A 23732-nucleotide genomic window follows, 5' to 3' on the forward strand; every position below is an offset into this window, starting at 1 on the left:
TAGAAAGTGGCGTTTCACAGGCTTATTATTAGGAAGGCATGCCATCCCACCCAGCTCACTATATTGTACTATTGTACTCATAATTGTGAATCAGATGGTTTGAGCCCTACACTAAATATATTATACATCTGGCTAAATGAATCACCTAACTTAAAATATTTGCTGAAAATATGGATTGTACCTTTTTCTCAGTGTCAAGGTATTCAAGGACCATGCTAGAATCCATTTTCTTGATTGATAGAATCTAGGATTCCTGGTACCCTGTGTAAAATCAAAAGGCAAGATTAAAAATAGATCAGTTCTAGTTGATGGAAGAAAATACATCATGTTCCCTACAAAGGGTATTGACATTTCATTTTGTAATTGTACTGTTAGCTGTATAATCTAGGGCTAGTTATTGACTGTACCTCAGTTTCTTTTTCTGTAAAGAGGTAACAATGATAATGGCACCTAGTCTATAGGGTTATTGTGAGGATGATATGGAATAATAAATATATATAAAGCACTTTGAACAATAGCTATCTTATTGTTAACACTATATAAATATTTGCTCTTACTATGTTTATTAAATACTCTTGTTTTCTCTATTTAACTGTAAGGACTGGGTCATGCTTGGAGCAGTAGGAGCCTATGATTGGAATGGGACAGTCATCATGCAGAAGGCTAATCAAATTGTAATCCCCCAAAACACCACATTTAACGTTAAGTCCACCAAAAAGAATGAACCTCTTGCTTCTTATTTAGGTAAGGCTTGGATGTGATTGAAAAAAAGTCTGTTGGTTTTGTTTTGGTTTTTGGGTTTTGTTTCTGGTTTTTGGTTGTTGTTTTTTTTTTTAATCTTTAGCCTTATGTGCTTATATCTGTATATGCTTACAAACATGTGAAAGAATACTGGCAGAGAGATTACTTCCAAGAGTTAGATATTTTGCAAGGCCCATGAAAGTTTTCAGATCTCTGAGCAGCCTTTAATGCCAGAACATGGAGATCGTTGTTTTGTCAAAGGGGTTATCTTGTGCAAGGGGTAATTAGGCTGATACATGCACTTTCTGAGGTCTCCCTCTGTTTGGTAATGACTAAGAAGAGATTTGGACCCCGTGGACAGTAATTGAGGCTAGAAAAAGAAGCCTTGACTGTGCCTATATTCTGAAGACCAGACTCCCATATTCTCTCAAATGTCCTCTACCATTTTGTTTCTATGGATCCTAATGTTGGAAAAGAAAAATTTAAGTTGTTTTTGTCATGCAGCTTCTACTTTAGTCACTCTGTGCACAGTCAGACTAATATTGAACCCAGGTATGTAACATTACTTTGTTTCCTAAGGACTTGCCTGGAAAGAGAAGATATGTCCCTAATATTCCCTAAGACTGGACAGATTCCAGGCTTGGAACTGTGTAGGGAATGCCTGGGTCTCTCCCATCAGTTAACACCTCAGTTAACAGCCGGGAGTATGGTTTCCCAGTTCTTCATTCACTCTACGATATTTTGGGGGTGTCTCTTTTTTCCCAGGCATTGCACTTGGTACTGAGGATGCAGTGATGATAAAACAGGCAAATACCTTGGCCTGGTAGCATTTACATTTCAGCACCTTATTAGCATCCCTCTCTGGGTTCATTCTGTCCTATATGCATTTTATCCCTGTTTCTTTCTATCTTTCAAGGAAAGTGTAAGATTCCAAAGGTCTTTCCTGCCACCTCCATGTAACTCTTAATTCAAAGGCTCACATTAAAGCTGTAGAGGCAACAGGAATCAAGAAGAATGAAAGGCCTGGGATTTTAAGTAACTAAAAATATAATGGCAACCAGAAGGTGTGATTTGACTGCTAAAATGCCTCAAGGCACATTGAACTGCATTAGTAAAAGTTTAGTTTATTTCTCATAAAAGCACTATTGTATTGTCTTGATCAGATAACAACTAGAGTATTCCATTGTTCTAACCATCACACATTACAGAATATGACAATGACAAATAACTGGTGCCAGCAAAAGATAATCTAGAGTACACAGATCTGGAAGCATTTCTTTGTTACAATCTCCTCTGCCCCCAAAATTGAAAAAAAAAAAAAAAATTGAAAAGCATGTTAGAAAACAAAGTATGCATTTCATGTCTTTTAAACATATGAAGAACTGTGATATAGAATACAGGTTTTCATATTAAAATTCATATAGGGTTTTAGTATTAAAAGAAATCTTAGAGGGCATATAGTCAACCATCTAATTTTCCCAATTTAGGAACTGTGGAGGAGAACAATTATGTCACAGCTTCCTATGGCATATATGAAACTAGAATAAAGGTCTGTTGTTTCTTATTCCAGTGTACATTTCACTATACCAAAATGCCTGATTCTGAGTTGATCCAGAAAGGTTTCCTCAAATATCAAGTACCTGCATTGAGTTACAAATTGAGGATAACATGATGAATAAGGCAGATCAATTACTGCATTGATGGAGCTTTTTTTTTCCTGAGGACAGAGAGATACTTAAATAAGCAATCTCTTTTGAAATATGTGCTTAGCACACAATACCTAAAAAAGAGAATAGAAGGTCGAACTAGGTAACTTCAAAACATTATTCTACTCTACAATTCTATGAGATTACTTTGTGTAAAATATCTTGGAATCAAGAACCGGTTTAACCTCAGGATTCTTCTTATCTGCAGTAGAAGCATTGTAGATCATTTGTCCTAATACATAATTTTTGCCATATAAATTAGTAGAGCACTTTAGGAAAGTTATTTGATAGTGCGTATACCAGCAAGGAATGGATTCTCCTCCAGAGCCTCCAGAAGGAACGCAGCCCTGCAGACACATTGATTTTAGCCCAGTGAGGACCATGTCAGACTTTTAATCTTCAGAACTCTAAGCTAATAAATATGTGATGTTTTAAGCCACCAAGTTTGTGGTCATTTGTTACAGCCATAGTCTCCCCACAAGGCCCCAGCTGACGTCATGACTGCCTGCCTCATTCATCACAATCTCCTAACCTTCGATGACCATGGACTCTCCCCCACCCATAAACACTGGGGACCCATATGGCAGCCCTCGCAAGTTCCCCTTGTCCATTGGAAAGACCCTGCCACAAATCGTTGGCAAGATCCAGCTCCCCTCCTAGCACAGGGGAGGGGCTTTGCTTGCGTCTTTCCAGATCCTATCCGCAGCTGCCCCGTAGCCAGCCCTCCCTCCACCGCACTCCTCCCTCTACCCAGCCCTATATAACTAAGTGTACTTCCGCAATAAAGCAGACCTGTTCTTGCACTCAAGCGGTCTCCGTGGTTCTTTCTCAACCGCGCGTCCCCCACGCCTGGAGAACCGGTGCTCCCACTTGGAGCACCCCCCGCCAGTGGTTCGGCAGGAGCAAGCCCCCCTTCACTCTTGGGCCTGAGCGAGATCGAGACCCCCACGCTCAGCGACAATTGGCGCCCAACGTGGGGCCTGCTCCTCCCCCGGCCCCTCTCTGCTGCTGCTGCTGCTGTGATGGTCCTCCTCTCCAGATAGGGACCCCTCGCCGTCGTCCCGTCCCTATCCCGTCATGGGCGCCTCTTTGTCATTGCGTCAGGCGCCGCAAGTCAGGGCCCTCGCTGCCCTGCTCGATGCCAATGGAGTCCGCGTCTCCTTGCGGCAACTCCAAAAGTACTGGGATCTCTTACTCCCTTTTAATCCGTGGCTCGCCACCTGCCAACTCTGGAGCCCGGACACATACTCACGACTCATAGATCGAGTCACCTCCGCCATGGAGCACGAGAAACGCACCTTCCCAACAGGCCTCTTACCCGTTCTCGTTGCCATTCGCGCTTGTCTCCTTGGTGCGCCAACCGAAGCCGTTTATGAGGCTTCTCCCAAACGGCCTCTAGACTGTGATCCCGATGAGGCCGCCGACACTGACTCTCTGTCTAACCAACTTGCTGCCGCTCTCGAGTGTGAACCTCCCCGCCCGAGCTCCCCTCGGCAGACAGAAACCACTCCTGCCGCTCCCCAAGATGGCGAACTTCCGCCTTCTTCCCCCGCTCCTGCCCAAGATGGCGCGCATCCAGCTTCTTCTTCGCCTGTGCCTTCCTCCCGCCTCTACCCGCCTCTTCCTGCCCAGTCAGCATCCAGTTCGGGCCCGGAAACTGCATGGTCGCCATCTTCCACTAAACCGGAAGCGCCCCTCGCGCCATTTTGTCCGCTGCCGAATGTAGCCGCTCCGCCATCTTGGCCGGCGCCCGGAAGGGTCCCGCCACCATTTTCTTGTCGCCCGGAAGCCGCTGGGCTGCCATTTTCTCGCCCGTGTTCCGCTTGTCCCTTGCCGCCGCCGTACGGCAACAGCCCTTCGCCTGCCTTAGCTGCTCCATCAGTCCCCAGTGCCGCGTCTTCTCAAACCCCCCAGCTGTATCCGCTAAATCCGCAGCCCACGCCGCAGCGGCCCCAAACTTGGCTACCCTTTACAGCGGAAGAGGTCAGAACCCTCCGCAAAGCGGTAAAGGAAGACGGAATCGGCAGCCCTTATGCACAGCAACTACTTGAGGAGTTGGGGACCCAACTTGTTCTCCCATATGACTGGATTGCACTAGCCCGTGCCATCCTGACACCGGGTCAATTTATTGAATGGCGCGCCCATTACCAAGCGGCTGTTGACCGGCAAATCGTGGAGAATGCCCAAGCTGGCGTTCTCGATCCCTCCGATGCATACACGGGGACCAACAACTACGCAGACCCTCGTTCTTACCTGCAAATTGACCCAGGGTTTTGGCACCGGGTAAAAGTCCTCGTCCAGCGGTCTTTCTCTCTAGTCTCCACCAAGCAGCCCACCAAGCTCGCGCAACTGCTTCAAGACACTAATGAAACTTTCCCAGCATTTGTCGCCCACGTCCTGGAAGCTTGTCAGCGAAAAATTTCTAGCGAGGATGCCCAGTTTGCGCTGGCAAAAGAACTCATCATAGACGGATGCCTTGCGCCATTCCGAGCCGTAGTCCTCCCCATACGTGATAAAGCTCTGCATGAGTGGGTCCTTGCTTGCCGCGACGTCGACCCGCAAGTCAAAACGCTCACTGCTGCCTTTGCGACTGCCATGGCTGTTTCATCCACCTCCACTTCCGTCTGCTTCCGATGTGGCCAGCCCGGCCATTTTGTCCGCGAGTGCCCTCAACCAGGCCCAGCGCCTCGCTCCGACCCGCCATCGCGGCGACCAAGGGGCCCTCCTACGCCATGTCCGCGTTGTGGGAAAGGATATCACTGGGCCCGCGACTGCCGTTCTGCACAAAGTTTCCAGCAGCCTTTAAACTCCCAGCGGGGCAGGACTCAGCCCTTCCCCCAAGAGGCCCCCAGGAAAGTTCCCAAGCCACAATGTGGACGATGCCCATCACGCGCCGCCAGAAACCCTCCTTAGAGCTTAAAATCGATGGGCAATGGCTCGATGGGCTCCTGGATTCTGGCGCTGAAGTCTCCTGTGTTCCCTTCGAGGTCGCGGCGTTCAACCACTGGCCCCTAGAGACCGGCCCTCAAGTCATCGGCGCCACGGGAGCCGCTACCTCCTGGAAAACGTCCCAGCCTCTGCATTGGAGCGACCGAGAAGGCCACGAAGGCCAAATTCGCCCACTTGTCCTTTCGTCTGTCCAAACCATCTTGTGGGGGAGAGATGTCCTCAGCCAGTTAAAGGCTCGAATTACCACAGAGGCCTTCTCAGCTGCGCTGCCCCCCCCCTACTAGGGGCCACTGCTCTCATCTCAAAACCTGACCCTATTCCTCTGGAGTGGGACACAGAGGAGCCCATCTGGGTCGAGCAGTGGCCCTTACCAGCTCACAAATTACAAGCTCTCTCCGCCCTCGTCCAAGAGCAGCTACAAGCAGGGCATATAGAGTCATCCACTAGTCCCTACAATTCACCAGTCTTTGTCATCAGCAAAAAGAGCACTGGTAAATACCGCCTTCTCCACGATCTCCGCGAAATCAACAAGCATATCAAGCCAATGGGGTCACCCCAGCCAGGATGCCCGCACCCCACTGCAGTCCCCCAGCATTTTCATGCAGCAACCATTGACATCAAAGACTGCTTTTTCTCTATTCCTCTTCACCCACGGGACCGTCCACGATTCGCGTTCACGGTCCCCCGTACCAACAACCAGGGAGCAGCGCTACGGTTCCAATGGCGAGTGCTACCGCAAGGCATGCGGAATAGCCCAACCATGTGCCAACTTTATGTCAACCATGCCATTGAACCGCTATGCTCTAAGTTCCAGCCAGAGCATACATACATCCTCCACTACATGGATGACCTCCTCTTAGCAGCATGTTCTAGCATACTCCTCAATGACCTGCTCTCTGCAGTGATAACAAACCTCTCAAGCCTCAGATTTACCATACAGTCAGATAAAATAAACCTCCAACCTCCTTTTCAATTCTTGGGCTTTCATTTTCACCAGTCCATCCAACCCGCAAGCCCAAAAATTCACGTCTCTCACAAGATGACGCTCACTGAGCTTCAACGACTTTGCGGGCAAATTAATTGGCTTCGCTCAGTGCTCCCCATCACAACAGCGCAAATGCAGCCCCTCTTCGAGCTCCTGCAGACCAAAGATAGCCCACCAACTGCAGTCACTCGCAGCATCACCATCACCCCCGCTGCCCGAGAAGCCGTCCAACAGGTCAGCGCCGCTCTACAGCAATGTCGCCTAGAGCGATTCTCCCCTGACCTTCCAATTTTGGCTCTAGTTCTGCCAACGCCGGTCACTCCCACGGGTCTCTTGTGGCAAGATGGCCCCCTCCTCTTTCTTCATACGTCAAAAAGCAAGCTCCCAAAAATCTGCCCTTTCATAAGGGCCTGGATCGCGTTGGCCACTGACTTAGTACTTCTCTCCATACAGACGTATGGTATCCCTCCACACACCGTTGTCTGGCCTTTAAACGCCAAAGAAGTTACCTCCCTCATCATGAACAATGCCCAAATGCAAAGCCTAATAGGGCTCTTTCGTGGCTCCTTTGACAACCACTATCCTCATCACCGATTGCTGCAGGGAATGTCTCAACTGGCGTTTTCCAACCCGTTCCATCCATTGCCTGCGCGGAACCCGATCCCTTCAGCCATCACTGCCTTCACAGATGCCTCAAAAACAGCATTTGCAGCCATTATATACACTCCTGGAAATCCTGAGCCACAGCAACTGCTGTTCACAAATGACTTCTCTGTCCAAGTAGGTGAGCTTCTAGCCGTCGCTGCAGTCCTTAATCTTCACCCAGACCGGTCTCTCAACATCTTCACTGACAGCCTATACGCTCTTCAAGTGTGCCGCGGCCTCCCGATTGCCACTTTCTTACCGGGTGACTCAAACATTGATCGAGCACTCGCCTTCGTACAGCGACTGCTTGAAGCGAGGCAGCAGCCCTGGTTCATTGCTCATATCAGAAGCCACTCTGGCCTACCAGGACCGCTGGCTCAAGGGAATGACCTCGCTGATGCTTCTGTGTCAAGCCGCCAGGTAAACCCGGTTCTCCTTCATGAAAGCCCTGCCGACGGGCCGCGGCTTGGAGACTTTGTTAATCAAGCCAAGCTCCTGCATTCCCAATTCCACTTCTCTGCGCGGTCCATCCGGAAGCTCTTCCCAGACCTGCCCATTGAAACTTGCAAGCACCTTGTGCGTGCGTGCCAAACTTGCGCGCCATTGTTGCCACTTGGGCCTTTGCAGCCTCAGGGTGTTAACCCCTGCGGCCTCCGCCCAAACTCAAGATGGCAATTAGATGTCACTCATGTCAGTGTATTTGGCCGCCTCAAATATCTTCATGTAGCAATTGACACCTTTTCGCATCTGTGCTATGCAGTCCCTCTTGCGGGAGAAAGTGCTAAACACTGCGTCAAAGCGCTTTGCCAAGCTATTTTGTTCATGGGAATTCCATGGGATCTCAAGACCAACAACGGACCAGCATATCGCAGTGCCGCCTTCGCCAGCTTCGTGCAAATGTATCACATCACGCATCATTTTGGCATTCCATACAATCCACAGGGACAAGGAATCGTCGAGCGCACTCACCAACAGCTCAAGCTACTCATTCAAAAGGAAAGGGCTTCCTCTCCCCACAAGGCCCCAGCTGAGTCGTGACTGCCTGCCTCATTCATCACAATCTCCTAACCTTCGATGACCATGGACTCTCCCCCACCCATAAACACTGGGGACCCATATGGCAGCCCTCGCAAGTTCCCCTTGTCCATTGGAAAGACCCTGCCACAAATCGTTGGCAAGATCCAGCTCCCCTCCTAGCACAGGGGAGGGGCTTTGCTTGCGTCTTTCCAGATCCTATCCGCAGCCGCCCCATAGCCAGCCCTCCCTCCACCGCACTCCTCCCTCTACCCAGCCCTATATAACTAAGTGTACTTCCGCAATAAAGCAGACCTGTTCTTGCGCTCAAGCGGTCTCCGTGGTTCTTTCTCAACCGCGCGTCCCCCACGCCTGGAGAACCGGTGCTCCCACTTGGAGCACCCCCCCGCCAGCGGTTCAGCAGGAGCAAGCCCCCCTTCACTCTTGGACCTGAGCGAGATCGAGACCCCCCACGCTCAGCGACACCATAGAAAAGTAATGCAAGTATTACATATATAAATTATACTAGGATTAGCTGACACAAAATGCTACTAACAATAAATATTGAGTATTTATAAAATAAGAGACTTTGTGTGGAGCCCACTGATCTCCACTACTCCTAGGAAGTTCTCACATTTTAATTAGTGACACTGCAGTAGTTTGGGTAGTCTGAGTTATGTATGTCATTAAATTCCTTAAAAAAAAATAAATTCTTAATAACTCTATTTTCCCCCAAAGCTGGGATTAAAGGTTGTTTAAAGCAGACTTACAAAGGCAAGGGTTAATGATACCACTGCAGCCATACACACACACACAAATCCTTAGTATCCTGATCATAGTTGTTTGGAGCATAGGACTCTGCCTAGAAAAGGAAATTTTGGGATATATTGTCTATGATGTGTCAAGATGATGTTTTGTCTATTTCAAAAATCATTTAATCAGCTCAGTCACATGTTAGCATAAAAGGCATTTTGCCAATGTAAAGTCTAATATATGTAAGATTTCTTTGAAAATTGAAAAGCACCCAGAAGGGGGGTGAGGAGATTGTTGTGTATTTTTCCAAATAATTATTCTGAGATGAGGCTTTGCAAAATGTTTCCTTGTGGGGTTTACAAATTAAGAAGAGATGGCATGTTTTAGTCCAAAATCTGTGTGGATTGCAAGTTGTTAGACTATTGAAAATCTTATGGAGGTAGCAAAGTAAAAAGTGGATGCTGCTCTGCTAAAAGAAAAAAAAAAACAATAATTATCAGTAATGATCAGAAAGAAGATGGAACTGAAGCCATTGAACCACTTGTAGTAACTTCTTATAACCCACTAGACTGCCTTACGCCAACTTAGCAAGTGGTTTTGATGGGGAGAACACATTCTAGACTTTGTTCTCTGCCTCCTCCTCCCCTAATTCTCCAATCTCTAAATATGCTGGACAGATTCAAGAGGAAAAGTAAAACTATGAAGCAAACACATGAAATCAATATAGATTTGTACATTTCATATTTCTGTTTCCCATTATCACACCAAACAATATTAGCACTTTTTCTAAGACACTAATGAGGTAGCTGACAGGATTTATTTTTTATAAATCTGTGCAGAGGGCTGCCAATTTTGCCATCTTTTCAATTTTGTGTTTTATTATTCAGGAGGGAATATTAAGTTTACATGTTTATAATTTATTTTTATTCAAATTAGACTTTTCTTGGCTCTCCTTTTCTTTCCTTACTCATAGAGTAATTGTTCATAGAATATTTTATTGATATTAAACATTGGTATTTAGTCTCCCTTGTGTTAATTTCAGGTAATAATTTCAGTTTTCGTCAATGCCTAATTAACTGAATAATCATGCACCTCCAAACCTGAAATATAATTTTCAACTTATTTTTTAAAAGATGTTTTATCAATTTGTATGTATAGCTCTGAAAATTATAAAATATAATCAACACTGTTATCCCACTCCCTTCTCTATATTTGTTAGTAGAGCAGCATGCAGCATGAAATAAAACAACAGCCTTTATTTTGCACATTATTCTTTCCATTTATGTGTAAATATGACCCTAAAATTTTTATTTTTAAGCAATATTGTGGTTAGAATTACTGAAATTATAACACATTTCAGTTTGAAAAAGAATATTTTATGCTCTATTATGTATAATAAAGAACCCTTGATTAAAGGAAGATGAAGAAATGAGCATTGAGAAAAATTTATTCACTAAGGGAAATATACAAATTTAAGTAATAGTAATAATACTCAAGGTTTGGGAGAGTTTTATGGAGCTAATCCTCTCTTATATGGCTGTTCATAGAATAAATTAGTACAAATATTCTAGAAGCAATTTGCTATTAAAAAGCCGATAAAATGATATATTCCTTGAACTTTATCTCCAAAAAATACAAGCCTAAAAAAGGAAAAAATAAATACTCAAAGATGTCTTTGCCAGCTTCTATAAAATACCAAAAATCTAAAATCACCTAAATGCATACATGTAAGAATGGTCATGTAGTATAAAAGTAATGCCTTAATGCTTTAATTCAGAGAAATAATCTGCACTCATTTAAAATTACAACTAAAAAAGCTAGGTAGCAATACAGAAAGGCTTACATTTGCTATGATTCTAATAATACACAATTGTTGATTTCTATAGCATGGACACATGCATCCAAAATGAAATGCAGTCAATTTATGGTAAAGTGGTAAATTGAAATTGTGAGGTCTTTTTCTGTGTGTTTGTTTTCTCTAATAATTGTTTTATCATTTGTGTCTTTAAACTATGAAAAAATGAGGTCAGGGGAAAAATAACTTTCAGTACAAAAGTTGTGTTAGATAATCAGAGAGCACCCTGAAAGCTTATACTACAGCAAGTGTTTACATGCATTAAAAATATCCTTTTCAAAAAATAGAGAAGTTATTTAAAATATAAATATGATTCTTCAGATCATCAAAATGAAACTTAATCGGAGATGTACAGACTTTCCAGGGCTAAACAGTGCATGTGGAACCCCTCTTTTATTAGGTTACATGGTAAACTCTGCCACTGTTTCTGGACATGTGCTCTACATTGCTGGACAGCCACGGTACAAACACACAGGACAGGTCATCATCTACAGGATGGAAGATGGAGACATCAAGATTCTCCAGACACTTAATGGAGAACAGGTAAGCTTGAAAACTTTTATTTTAAAGTAATCTGTTAAAAAAAAAAATAGTCATTAATTTATACTCTGCCTTTATAAATTATCTATTGTTTTAGTATTTTTTAAAAAACCAGTATATACTGCAAGCAGAGCTCTGATTTAGGCTCCCCAGAGGGAATATAAAGTAACTGCATCTTTGGCCCACAACATATTTCAATTGGATCACAATAGAGATAAGATGTTCTGATAACAGATGTAGATACAGATGTACAAAATGTGTACAAGAATGGAGATCTCAACATTAAGAAGCATAGACATGCCAGAGGCACAGACAATAAATTCAAAAGATGGAAAGTTTTTTAACCTGGGATTAGTGTGGAAAGTCTTAATATGAGATAAAATATGAGCTGAGTCTGGAAAGAAAGACAGAATGTTGATAGATAAAACAAACGGTGAAAGAGAATGTTAGAAAGATAACATGAACTCTAGTTGTGTGAGGTCTTGGAATGGCGAACAAGAGAATTTGGATTTTATTCTGGGAGTAATGGGAAATTGTTGGCAAAATTTAAATTAGGAGATTCTCATTAGATAATACTGAATTTTAAAAGTAATTTAGGGGAAGCAGACTTGGCCCAGTGGATAGGGCATCCGTCTATGACATGGGAGGTCCACGGTTCAAACCCCAGGCCTCCTTGACCCATGTGGAGTTGGCCCATGAGCAGCACTGATGCAAGCAAGGAGTGTCGTACCTCGCAGGGGTGCCCCCATGTAGGGGAGCCCCACGCGCAAGGAGTGCACCCCGTAAGGAGAGCTGCCCAGCGTGAAAAGAAAGTTCAGCCTGCTCAGGAATGGCACCGCACACACGGAGAGCTGATGCAGCAAGATGGCGCAACAAAAAGAGACTGAGATTCCCATGCCACTGACAACAACAGAAGCAGACAAAAGAAGAACATGCAGCAAATGGACACAGAGAACAGACAACTGGGGTGGGGTGGGGGGAGAAATAAATAAAAAATAAGTCTTTAAAAAATAAATAAATAAATAAAAGTAATTTAGAAAATTATACATGCAATAAGCAAATACAGGTATACATTCATATTTTTTAAACTGAAGGAAAGATATCAAAGTATCTTTGTTTATACTGTTGAATTGTGATTATCTGGATAATTTTTATCTCTTTGTCATAGTTTTCTGTGTTTTCCAAGTGTTTACCAATGAGGAATTATTAACTTTATTCTGTAATGCTCACAAGGCAGTTTTTCTTAGACCTCACTAAAAAAGATTCCAACTCACTGGACTATCAGAGGCTGCATTTGTGACTCCTCCAACCCACCCACACCAGACTACTCAGAAGGCAAGGCAGCATCAGGCATTCTTTCCTCTCCTGCAGGAGTACTTGCAGCAGCCAGCTCCACAGTGCAGCTCAAATGCAAGGATGCAAGACTCCCATCAGGCAGGTGCAAGAGCTACCCTAGCTTTACTGCCTCATACCTCGCAGAAACCAGTAACTTTCATAACAATAGCATAAACAAAGCTTCCATGATCCCTTTAAAGGCTATGTTGATTGCAAGAGTTACTGCACTCTTAAAAGGCCCAAATATGGCATTTTCACTGGATATTCATAGTTCATTAATAATTTCACCAAGTCTAAGTACAATATACTAACCAGAGATTATTTTTACCATGATCAATTTTTCTTAGCAGTACAATTGAAATCCTCCCCTTGTCATATTTCCAGGGAACGGAGCTAGAGCAAATCAAATGAATATCAGATTCTCATAAAACAGGTAAAGGGGATTTTATTAACCCTTTGCCCACATTTATAATCAGAAAATATATTAATAATAAAAGCAAGGCTATTGTTATAGCTCAAGGATGAAGTGTGATAAAATGAGATAGCAACAATAAGTGGGAAGGAAGGAAGAAATGTAAGACATAAATAAGGAGAGATTGACAGGAGTAAAACAAGGCATTTTGGATTACATCTTAAGTCCATTATCACTCAGTTGTCTACACGACAGGAAGTCAAAGGTGATGACAGAGGGACCCAATCAAAATGGCAGTGAGAAACTTCAGGGCTCCATCCCCTAAAGAAGCTTTGAATAGCCAGCAAGAATTGACAGAAACATCTTTCTCAAAGTTCCAGAATAATGAATTTTAAAAAAAAAAGCTACTTAAAATCCTTAAGATCTTGTGTCAATCTGGTTGGTACCTCTCCAACCCCTTACCAGCTTGGCATGATTGTCCCCAGTGTGAATACCTGGTCTCAGTTCCCAAAGGAGCAGAGTAACCCACATGCACATCCTGGAAGCATATATGCCTGGCTGAATCTGTCTGGTGATGGTCTGAGGGATTTGGTCTCCCAGATCTTGCCTTGCATGTAGAAGGCAGCTGACAGAGCTCTCCTACAGAACCCAATGGGAAAGCAGCTAACTGGCTTCCTGGGGAAGGGGATTGCTGGCTGTAGGACATACAGTGTAGTACCTGGGACCATAAGGAAACTATTTTCTAGGGAAGAGGGGCATTCATGTCCATGTAAATGGTGGAATTCCTAGGACCAAATGTACATGCCCAAGACAAAAAGAGCATGTGCATAAAGGACCAGCTAGGCCCTTATGGTTTGACCTTTAGCTATTTTCTTAAACCATTGTATGGATAAACTCTAAAAGAGAGCACTGCTCCGGTCAAACTACAAAGACTGGGAAAAGTGTTGTTTTATATTTTCCTTTCTTTTTTTTTTTTTTGGATTAGCTCCTGGCATTCAAAGAAAGCTCTGTCACATGTCACACTAACTGGATACATGCTTAAGGAATAGACCCATCAAATTCAAAATTTTAGCAATAGCACATTTAAATATTGGAATGTTCAGGTTTCAACAAAAGGTAACAAAACATACAAAGAAACAGTAAGGAATGGCCCAGACAAAGGAGAGGATTAAAGCATTAGAAACCATCAATGAGGAAGAGCAAACAAGGGACAATCAAGACAGACTTAAAAAAATAATAATCCTTAATATACTCAAAGAACTAAAAGAAAACATAGATGAAGAACTAAAGAAAATCAGGAAAATGATAGATGAACACAAAGTGAATATCAATAGAAAGATGGAAATTATGAAAAGAAACCAAACAGAGCTGAAGATTACAGAAACAGATCTTAAAAATTCCCTAGAGGGCTTCAACAGCAGATTAGAGCTGGCAAAAGAAAGGATCAGTGAACTTGAAGATAAGTAAACTGAAATCATCTAGTCTGAGAAACAGAAAGAAGAAAAAATAAAGAAAAGTGACAGAACCTGAGGAACCTGTAGACCACCACCAAGCATGCTAGTATAGATGCATTGTGGGAATCCTAGAAGGAGAAGAAAGAAAGGAGCAGAGAGAATATTCAAAATAACAGTGGCTAAAAAATTCCCAGATTTAACAAAAGACATGAATATACACATCTAAAATGCTCAATGAACTCCAAAGAGGAAAAGCCCAAATAGACGCACACTGTACCATGTTATAATCAAATTGTAGAATTCCAAAGATAATGAGAAGATTCTGAAAGCTGCAAGAGAAAAACAGTGTCACATACAAGGGAGCTTCAATAAGATTAATTGCTGATTTCTCGTCAAAAATCATGGAGGCAAGAAGGCAGTGGGATGACACATTTAAAGTGCTGAAAGCAAAAAATTGCCAACCAAGAATACTAAATCTGGCAAATTGTATTTCAGAAATAAGAGAGGGATTAAGACATTCATAGATTTTAAAAAGCTGAGAAAGTATGTCACCACTAGACCCTGACTTACAAGAAATGGAATTCCCAGTGGAAAGAAAAGGACAATAGAAACTGACTAAAGTAATATGAAGAAATAAAGATTTCTTGTAAAGATAATGACATAGGTAAATATGAATACCAATACTATGTATTTCTGGGTTGTAACTCCACTTTTTACTTCCTACAGAGTCTAAAAGGCAAATGAATCAAATCTAATGACAGATCAGTGGTTTGAGACTTATAATGTCTAAACATAATTTGTAACAAAAACTACATAAAGATGGAAGGGCAGAAGACTATAAGAACATAGTGTGTATATACTTTTGAAGTTAAGTCAGTATCAAAGCAAACAGTTTTATTATACATTTAGGATGTTAAATTTAGGCCCCATGGTAACCACAAAGAAAATATCAAAGAATATACAAATTCATAGAGATAGAAGGTAGAGTATAGGTTACCAGTGGGGAGGGGGGGCAGGGGCAATGAGGAGTTAATGCAAAATGAGTGTAGGGCTTGTTTAGGTGAAGGGAAAGTTAGATTAATGAATAATGGGGAGGCTATTAAAACAGTGTAATGGGATGTGATGGTAAAATTTATATTCTTCCACAATTAAAAAAATAACAAGAAAAAAACTAAAGAGATTATGGCTATTAAATGTAATACATGATACTGAATGGGCTAGAAAGTAAACTTTATATCAAAGTTAAATTTCTTGAACTTGATAACTACACTTAATGTGATTACAGAAGTGAATATCCTTGTTTGTAGGAAATACACATGGAAATAAGTTCAAGTGTTATGATATGTGCAACCTGCTCTCAAATGTTCAGAAAATAGAGAGAGAGATAGCAATAAATGATAGAATGATATGACAAATGAGGCATATGTTGAAGTTGTTGGATCTGGGTATCTGAGATGAGAGGGGTACACTGGAGCTCTTTATATGGGGTTTATATTATTTTTTCAATTATCCTGTAAGTTTGAAATTATTTCAAAATAAATTTTTTTTTTAATATTGGTGATAGATTCTTTATGAAAGTTTGAGGAGAGGAGTCATATATGATTTAAGTTTCAGGCCTGGGAATCTGAGAAAATGGTGGTGGCACCATTATTAGATCATCTGCAACTCAAGCAGTTTAGGGGATTTTTTGTGTGTTTGTTATTTTAAAGCCCACATTTTAAAATTTATTTATAAAGTATCCAGAGAGAATTACATGCATTCTGTAATCTTTTCATAGTCAGTTTAATAACGAAATGGGGATGAGTATAAATGACATTGGGTTGATAAAGAAAGTAAAGGGACTGGAAATTCTTTGAGCTAGAAGATACTTAAAACATACGACAGTTGACTGTTGAAAACACTCCTCTTTTTCTCTGGGACCATTTTCAATCTGCTTATAAGAGCAATTCAGCTATTCTCTACTGTTCATCTACATTTTAACAAGAAATTGATCAAAGGGCAATTTATAACCTTTATATTATAACATAAATAAATCTAGTTCGTTGGTATTCTAGCCAACTGGCTGCTTTGTTGTCATGTAAGTAATCACATCTTTACTTATAAAACTTTTAAAAGGAATATCTAAGAAATTTGAAAAAATAATGAAAGACCTGTATTAGTCAGCCGAAGGGGTTGATTTAGATACTAGGTCACTTCCTTGCAAGTCATTCAGTCCTATATTCTGTGTTATATATTCACACCTGTATTAGCCAAAGGGATGTTAATGCAAAATACCAGAAATCTATTGGCTTTTATAAAGGGTATTTATTTGGGGTAGAAGCCCACAGTTACCAGGCCATAAAGCATAAGTTACTTCCCTCACCAAAGTCTGTTTCCTCATGTTGGAGCAAAATGGCTGCCAACATCTGCAAGGGTTCATGCTTCCTGGGTTCCTCTCTTCCCAAGGCTTGTTTCTTTCCAGGCTCAGTTCCTCTGTGTGCTCTGCAAGGCCAGCTGTAGCCTATAAGCAAAGGGTTTGTCTCTTTTCCTGGGGCCTCTCTGTGCCAAATGAGCCTTCTCTCTTTCATCATGTAGCTGCTTCTCTATGTGTTTACTTTCCAGACTCCAGGATCAAAACTCCAAGCGCCCTTCTCTGTGGTGCAGTTTCTCTGTGAGTCCCCACTCCCCACCAAGGGGATAGGGACTCAACATCCTACTGACGTGGCCCATCAAAGCCTCAATCATTTCTTTTCTCTCCCTTCCCCCCACTCTCCCCTTCCCGCCCCACCCCCGCAACTTGTCTGCTCTCTGTGCCACTCCCTGTGTGTTCTTCTGTGTTCACTTCTTTTCTTGCCAGCATCCGGGGAATCTGTGTCTCTTTTTGTTGTGTCATCTTGCTGCATCAGCTCTCCGTGTGTGCTGTGCTACTCCTGGGCTGGCTGTACTTTCTTTCGCGCTGGGCAGCTCTCCTTATGGGACACACTCCTTGTGCGTGGGGCTCCCCTATGGCACAGCACTCCTTGCATGTCTCAGCACTGCATGTGGACCAGCTCCACACGCGTCAAGGAGGTCCTGGCCCTGAACTGCGGACCTCCCATGTGATAGGCGGATGCTTCATTGAGCCAAGTCTGCTTTCCATCAATCATTATTTAATCCAGTAAATGTGAAACCTCTGAATCCAATATAATCTAATATGCTCAGAAGAACAAAACAGTTTACAAACATAATCCAATTCTACTTTTAGAATTCATAAACAATATCAAACTACTACATTCTACCCTCTGAATTCCAAAAAGACATTATAATATCAAAAAAAATCTTAAATCAGTACAATGCTAATTACAGTATCATATTATAATCAGTTTAAAGAAATACAGTTTTTCTTGAGGCAAACTCCCATCTAGCTGTAGACCTCTGAAACTCATAAAACAATTTATCTGCTTCCAATACACAAATGGACAGACAAAGGAAAAACATTCTCATTATAATAAGGAGAAATTGGGAGGAAACATGAGTAATAGGTTCAGTAAACCTGCAGGGCATATTCCATTTAGTTTCAAAATGTGAGAGCTATCCTTAAAACAATGGTTTCTTCTCCCTGGGGCCACATGGGGACCCACTGGCTTGTCTAATGGCCATTTTCTTGGTTCCAGCCTCATCAAGCATCTGAGTGGTGACCAATATCCAGACCTCACCCTACAAGAGCATTGGGGTGATTGCCACACTTTACCCAATCTTCGGGTTAGAGTCTTAACCCTCCTAGTACAGAGAGGTATAGGCAACATCCTCCCTAAACTCTGGCATACAGGTTCGACATTCTCAGAGCAACGAGTTGGCAACCTGGCTGTCCCTAATTCATGGGAGACAGGCCCACCCCTCTCAGACCTATGGGGCATCTACCTCAACCTCCCTAATCCTTGAGGAATGTGCCCCACCCTCCTTCTACCCTGGGGCAACAAAACTTTCCCTGAACATCTGTCGGGAACATGCACCCTCTTCAACTGCCAGGGCATAACTCACCCACCCTCTCTGTACACATGGGCGAGGTTCCTCTCTTGGCCCAAGGTAATGTCTTAATTTCAGATCTCAGCTTCCGTGGTTTTCCTCTTGAAGTCATTTCCCCTTCTATCTCTCCCTTCTATGTTCCTTTTATTCTAGGCTGACAGCGATTTTGTTCATATAGCTTTCTCAAAAGATTTATTGTTTTAGCATGCAGGAAGCAGGGGTCCAAGCCATCAGACAATAAGACTTTCCACAAGTCTTTTCTGGATAACTGCATTTTAAATCCTGATTTGCAAATTCCAAGTTTAGTTAAGTCCTCCAACAGGGCACTATAGGTTTTTAAAAGAATTTGGCTGTAGACATGTTCCTGTAACAGCATATATAAATTTTAATGGTTGCAGGTATCAGGTAGGTAAGGTAAATGAAAAAAAGTTGCCAGGCATAAGACAGTTGGAAGTTGTGGGGATCATGGCCGTGGGCAGCTCATGAGCCATCTAAAGCTTTAGCTTCCCCTCATCTCTCGATGGCTCTTCATTGGAAATGAAACCCAATATCACCATATCTTATAGCATTTTAGAAATGTTGTAATGAATTAAACTTAAAAACAAAAACAAAAATGTTTAAAACCCTCAAAAGCCTATGAGAAAATAACATTCAATAACTAGCAGTTGGTTTGAAATGTATACCTGGCGCTTTGAAAAGGACAGAATGAAATGTGCAGTTTGGGGTAGTGGAAAAGTTTAGGAATGATGAGTCATCTAGGATGATAGAATAGAAAAATGCAGATCTGAGCCTTAGGGGAGACCAAAATTTAGGAGATGGGAGGAGAAAAAGGAGTCAGAAAAGATAGAAGGCAGTTCATGGTACAGGAACAGAATCAGTACAATAAAAATAAAATCATGGAGGCCAAGACAGGAAATTTCAATAAGAGAATTATCAAGAGTATCAAATATTAAACAGAGGTCGATATTTGGAAAGGTCATTGCGTTTAGATAATGAAGTGTAAGTGCTCCGCATTTCCCTAAATCACATCCTGCATGTAAACGAGAAAACATGTCTGCAAGCAGATGGCCTTTTTGTATTTTCCTATCTCCGTTATTTGCTAGGACTGGATTTATCCATCATGTTGAGTAGACAGTTTTCTAGGCCTATAAGATAGAATATGCCACACCGGTATCCCAGGACAAGTCACCTCCTCATTACATATTTATTTCATATTTTCTTACTGCCGTATTTAAACATTCCAGAATGACTTCTATTGTTTATCTCCTCAGAAATTACTGTATTATTATTATCTTTTCTTTTTTTTGTGGATAAGAAAGAAAAGGGAGAGTAAAATCTAAAGGAATTGATTTCTCTTAACTCTGAAGTTATGAAATCTGTAATAGCTCTTCATCCTCAAGGAGGAAACTGACTAATATCTTTGGCCTCAAGCAAGAGCCAGTAATTAATTCTTGGGGAGCACTGGATTCCATATTAAATATCCTTCACTAACTGAGTTTCAGATAATCGTCTGGATGGATGTAAGTAAGAAAAATGCAGATTTTAGCTTCCTTGAAAATTTCTGATGTTCATCAAGCTGTTTTGTTTTGTGTCGTAGATCGGTTCCTACTTTGGCAGTGTTTTAACAACAGTTGACATTGACAAAGATTCAAATACTGACATTCTTCTGGTTGGGGCTCCCATGTACATGGGAACAGAGAAAGAGGAACAAGGAAAAGTGTATGTGTACGCTCTGAATCAGGTAACGGTAACAGTGAATTCAGGAGAATTCTTTCATTCCTTGAATTTTGAATAAAGCAGTTCTAATTTTCCGCTCAAGTTTGGAAAATGGGCCAAGAAACTCTCAAACTCCCCAATTCTGAAATGAGCATTTAGAATTCTAATAAAGAAGTTCAAACCCTTAGGTATTTTCTGTTTGGAAATGTGATTATTTAAAAAGAGGGTATAGGATAGAACAGGTAAATATGAACCTCACTAACATGCCAAATAGGCCAGCCCTTCAGGAGCGCTGGCCTGGAGGTGGGAAGCATTAGCATTTAAAGCCAGGAGGGCTGGGCTCTGAGAAGTCCTGAGTTTTAAGGTCTTCAATCACACTAGTAGCTTTCAGAGAACTGCTGTGGTCTCTGAAATAATTCACTGGGCTGCAATGAGATTTTGCTTTTCACAACTGACTTTGGTCATAATTTGTTAGGTGAAATAATTCTTGATTTCTTCATTAGGAGAGATTTTTGTAACAGTTTATAGTCAGTACTCACTCATCTATTTAGGTTTCTAAAATTCTTGGACTCTCCCATATTAATTCTTTTATGTCTTCATTCCTATCCTGTTATGGCTTCCTCCTGTCAACTTTTATTTTTACTCTCATACCTACTCCCCCTATTTTCCCCCCAAAAAAGAGTGCTCTTATCCATCTTTTGCTATTACTTTACCTCTTTTACTATTTTTTTGTTTTCTTTTTGTTAATCACTCTAGGTTTTGGAGAAAGTATCTTTTTTTTTTCTAATTTTTATTTATTTCATTTCTCACCTCATTGTTTGTACTCACTATCTGCTCTCTGTATCTGTTCATTGTGTGTGTTGTCTTTTTTTTTTTTTTTTAGGAGGCACCAGGAACTGAACCCGGGACCTCCCTTGTGGAGGGAAGTGCTCAATGGCTTGAGCCACTTCCATTCCCTGAGAAAGTTTCTTTTTGAACAGATCAATTTTCTTTGTCCTATAGGAGACTTTTCAAAGAAGCACAATATTGAGTGAAGGAAGGATAGTGCCCATAACAAGATGCTGTGAGTCTTATTCTCACCCAATTGCATTATCAAAAGAATCCAGTAAAATCCTCAGTGTGTCTTCTTTCCCACTCTTCTACAATCTATTCTTTGAAATCCCTAACTTGGCTCACAAGATGTAGGCACTCTTTTTAAGAAGTTTTACAAACTTTTGCCATTGATGTCCTAATGTTTTTTTTTTCTTTTTCTTTTTTTGTCTTTATTTATTTTTTTAATGTTACATTCAAAAAATATGAGGTCCCCATATACCCCCCACCCCCCTCACCCCACTCCTCCGCCCATAACAACAACCTCCTCAATCATCATGAGACATTCATTCCATTTGGTGAATACATCTCTGAGCACTGCTGCACCTCATGGTCAATGGTCCACATCATAGCCCACACTCTCCCACAGTCCACCCAGTGGGCCATGGGAGGACATGCAATGCTTTTTAATAGCACTGATTTAGTATGTACTTAAATAATTCTACTCTGCTGTAGTATGATAGAAAACTAATAAGTTTCCTGTCTATGTTTCTTACAGACGAGGTTTGAATATCAAATGAGCCTGGAACCCATTAAGCAGATTTGCTGTTCATCTCTGAAGCACAATTCCTGCACAAAGGCAAACAAAAATGAGCCGTGCGGGGCTCGTTTTGGAACAGCTATTGCTGCTGTAAAAGATCTAAATCTTGATGGATTTAATGACATTGTAATAGGCGCTCCACTGGAAGATGATCATGCGGGCGCAGTGTACATTTATCATGGAAGTGGCAAGACCATAAGGAAAGAGTATGCACAAGTAAGAAGTTAAATCTACTGATTCTCACTCTTAAGTGACAAGTGGGTCCAATGCCATGCCTTGCTGCATAAGTTATTTGGTTTCTTTATTCTTACTCTTTATTGGGAAATTAGATTTAATATTCCTCTAAGTTTACTTTAGAGAGGAATTAGATTGTATTTTGCCCTTTTACTTAATCTGTTTTCTGCTCCTTACCATGTCTCTATGATTTGGTCTTTTAAAACAGTAAAACAAACAAAAATTACCACTTTTTTTCTTAAAGGTTTATTTATTTATTTATTCCCCCCCCCGCCCCCCGCCCCGTTGTCTGTTCTCTGTGTCTGTTTGCTGCATCTTCTTCTTTGTCCACTTCTGTTGTTGTCAGTGGCACGGGAATCTGTGTTTCTTTTTGTTGTGTCATCCTGTTGTTTTAGCTCTCCATGTGTGCAGCACCATTCCTGGGCAGGCTGCACTTTTTTCGTGCTGGGCGGCTCTCCTTACGGGGCGCACTCCTTGTGCGTGGGGCTCTGCTACATGGGGACACCCCTGCATGGCGGGGCACTCCTTGCGCACATCAGCACTGCATGTGGACCAGCTCCACACGGGTCAAGGAGGCCCGGGGTTTGAACTGTGGACCTCCCATGTGGTAGACAGACGCCCTAACCACTGGGCCAAATCCACTGCCAAAATACCACTTTTTTACATGCCATTTAATGTCTGTAATGTATCTGATCATAAAGAGAGGGTACCACTTTCTGAATAAGAGAACAATAATTATATACTTTAACCAGTAAGGGATATGAGATTATTATTTATATATTCTAAATCCATATTGCTGTAATAAAATCACATTAAATTTATATTTATTAATTAAATTAACATTTTTATCAAATGTATTTGGGTTTCTGAAGGTCACAATTTTCTCACAAGTAATCATTCTTTGGGGAAAATCTGACTAATAAAGTTTAAACCACGGGAATTCTGTATTACGATTTTAATTTTTTTGCCAATTAACAGCTTTAATCCATAAATATAATTATTGCCTACATAAAAATGTCAGTCTACAGGAATGTTTAATGGACTATAAAAACAGGAGAATTTAAAGAATACATCTAATTGTAATTGTCTGTTTTTAAGTAACCATATTTGGTTAATCCTTAAACAACTACTTACAATATAAATAGAATAGAATTCACTTGTCTAGGTTATATAGTATGAAAAGAAATCAGATCATCAGTTATGTCTTTTTACATTTGACTGTACTCTTTGGTTTTGTAGTCAATACAGTTCTCAAATCAATCTTGTATTGAGAAGTTGTGAATAATTTTTCCTAAAGTCTTAATGACATTAACAGTGAAACAACAAAATAAATGGTTCATGTCAATAATCCTTTTGATAAATTACTTGTTTCTCCTAAAATCCTCACATTATTACTTAAATGGAAACAGGCAATATTAATTATTGGGACATGGTAGAAATGTGGGAAGAGATTTCTTTCTTGTGTCCAATTTAGTCAATATTAATCCTCCAAAGTTAATGGAGTCACATTTGAAGTAGAAAAGGAAGACATTTTAAAATCATCAAGAAATGAAATAGATTCTCAAAAATAATTTATTTCATAAGATGGTGGTAAATCAAGATGGAGCTTTAAACAAAAAACCTATTAGATTTTGCTTTCCCAATGACTGGCGAGGATGTACTCACTTGTTTCTTGGCCACAAAGGTACTGCTAGTGTATGGGATGATCCAGAATCAACTCCTCCTGAATCAATGAGGCAAATACCTCTTGAAGTTTTTTGCTAACAAACAAGGAAATAC

The 23732-nt window shown here is 41.4% G+C and overlaps 1 protein-coding gene across 2 annotated transcripts in view; it reads left to right on the forward strand.

The window, feature by feature from the left end:
- Positions 1 to 23732, forward strand: part of ITGA1 (integrin subunit alpha 1) — a 186422-nt gene that overhangs the window by 120921 nt on the left and 41769 nt on the right. For both annotated transcript variants that reach the window (XR_009188370.2, XM_058308837.1), the window contains exons 11-14: positions 600 to 744; positions 11049 to 11191; positions 19971 to 20114; positions 21678 to 21935. Coding sequence is in view for 1 of the 2 variants with exons in the window: in XM_058308837.1 (XP_058164820.1) it covers positions 600 to 744; positions 11049 to 11191; positions 19971 to 20114; positions 21678 to 21935 (690 nt within the window). In the remaining variant the exon portion in view is untranslated. The remainder of the gene's footprint in view (positions 1 to 599; positions 745 to 11048; positions 11192 to 19970; positions 20115 to 21677; positions 21936 to 23732) is intronic.

This window comes from Dasypus novemcinctus, chromosome 2, assembly GCF_030445035.2.
Source record: "Dasypus novemcinctus isolate mDasNov1 chromosome 2, mDasNov1.1.hap2, whole genome shotgun sequence".
Lineage (NCBI taxonomy): Eukaryota > Metazoa > Chordata > Mammalia > Cingulata > Dasypodidae > Dasypus > Dasypus novemcinctus.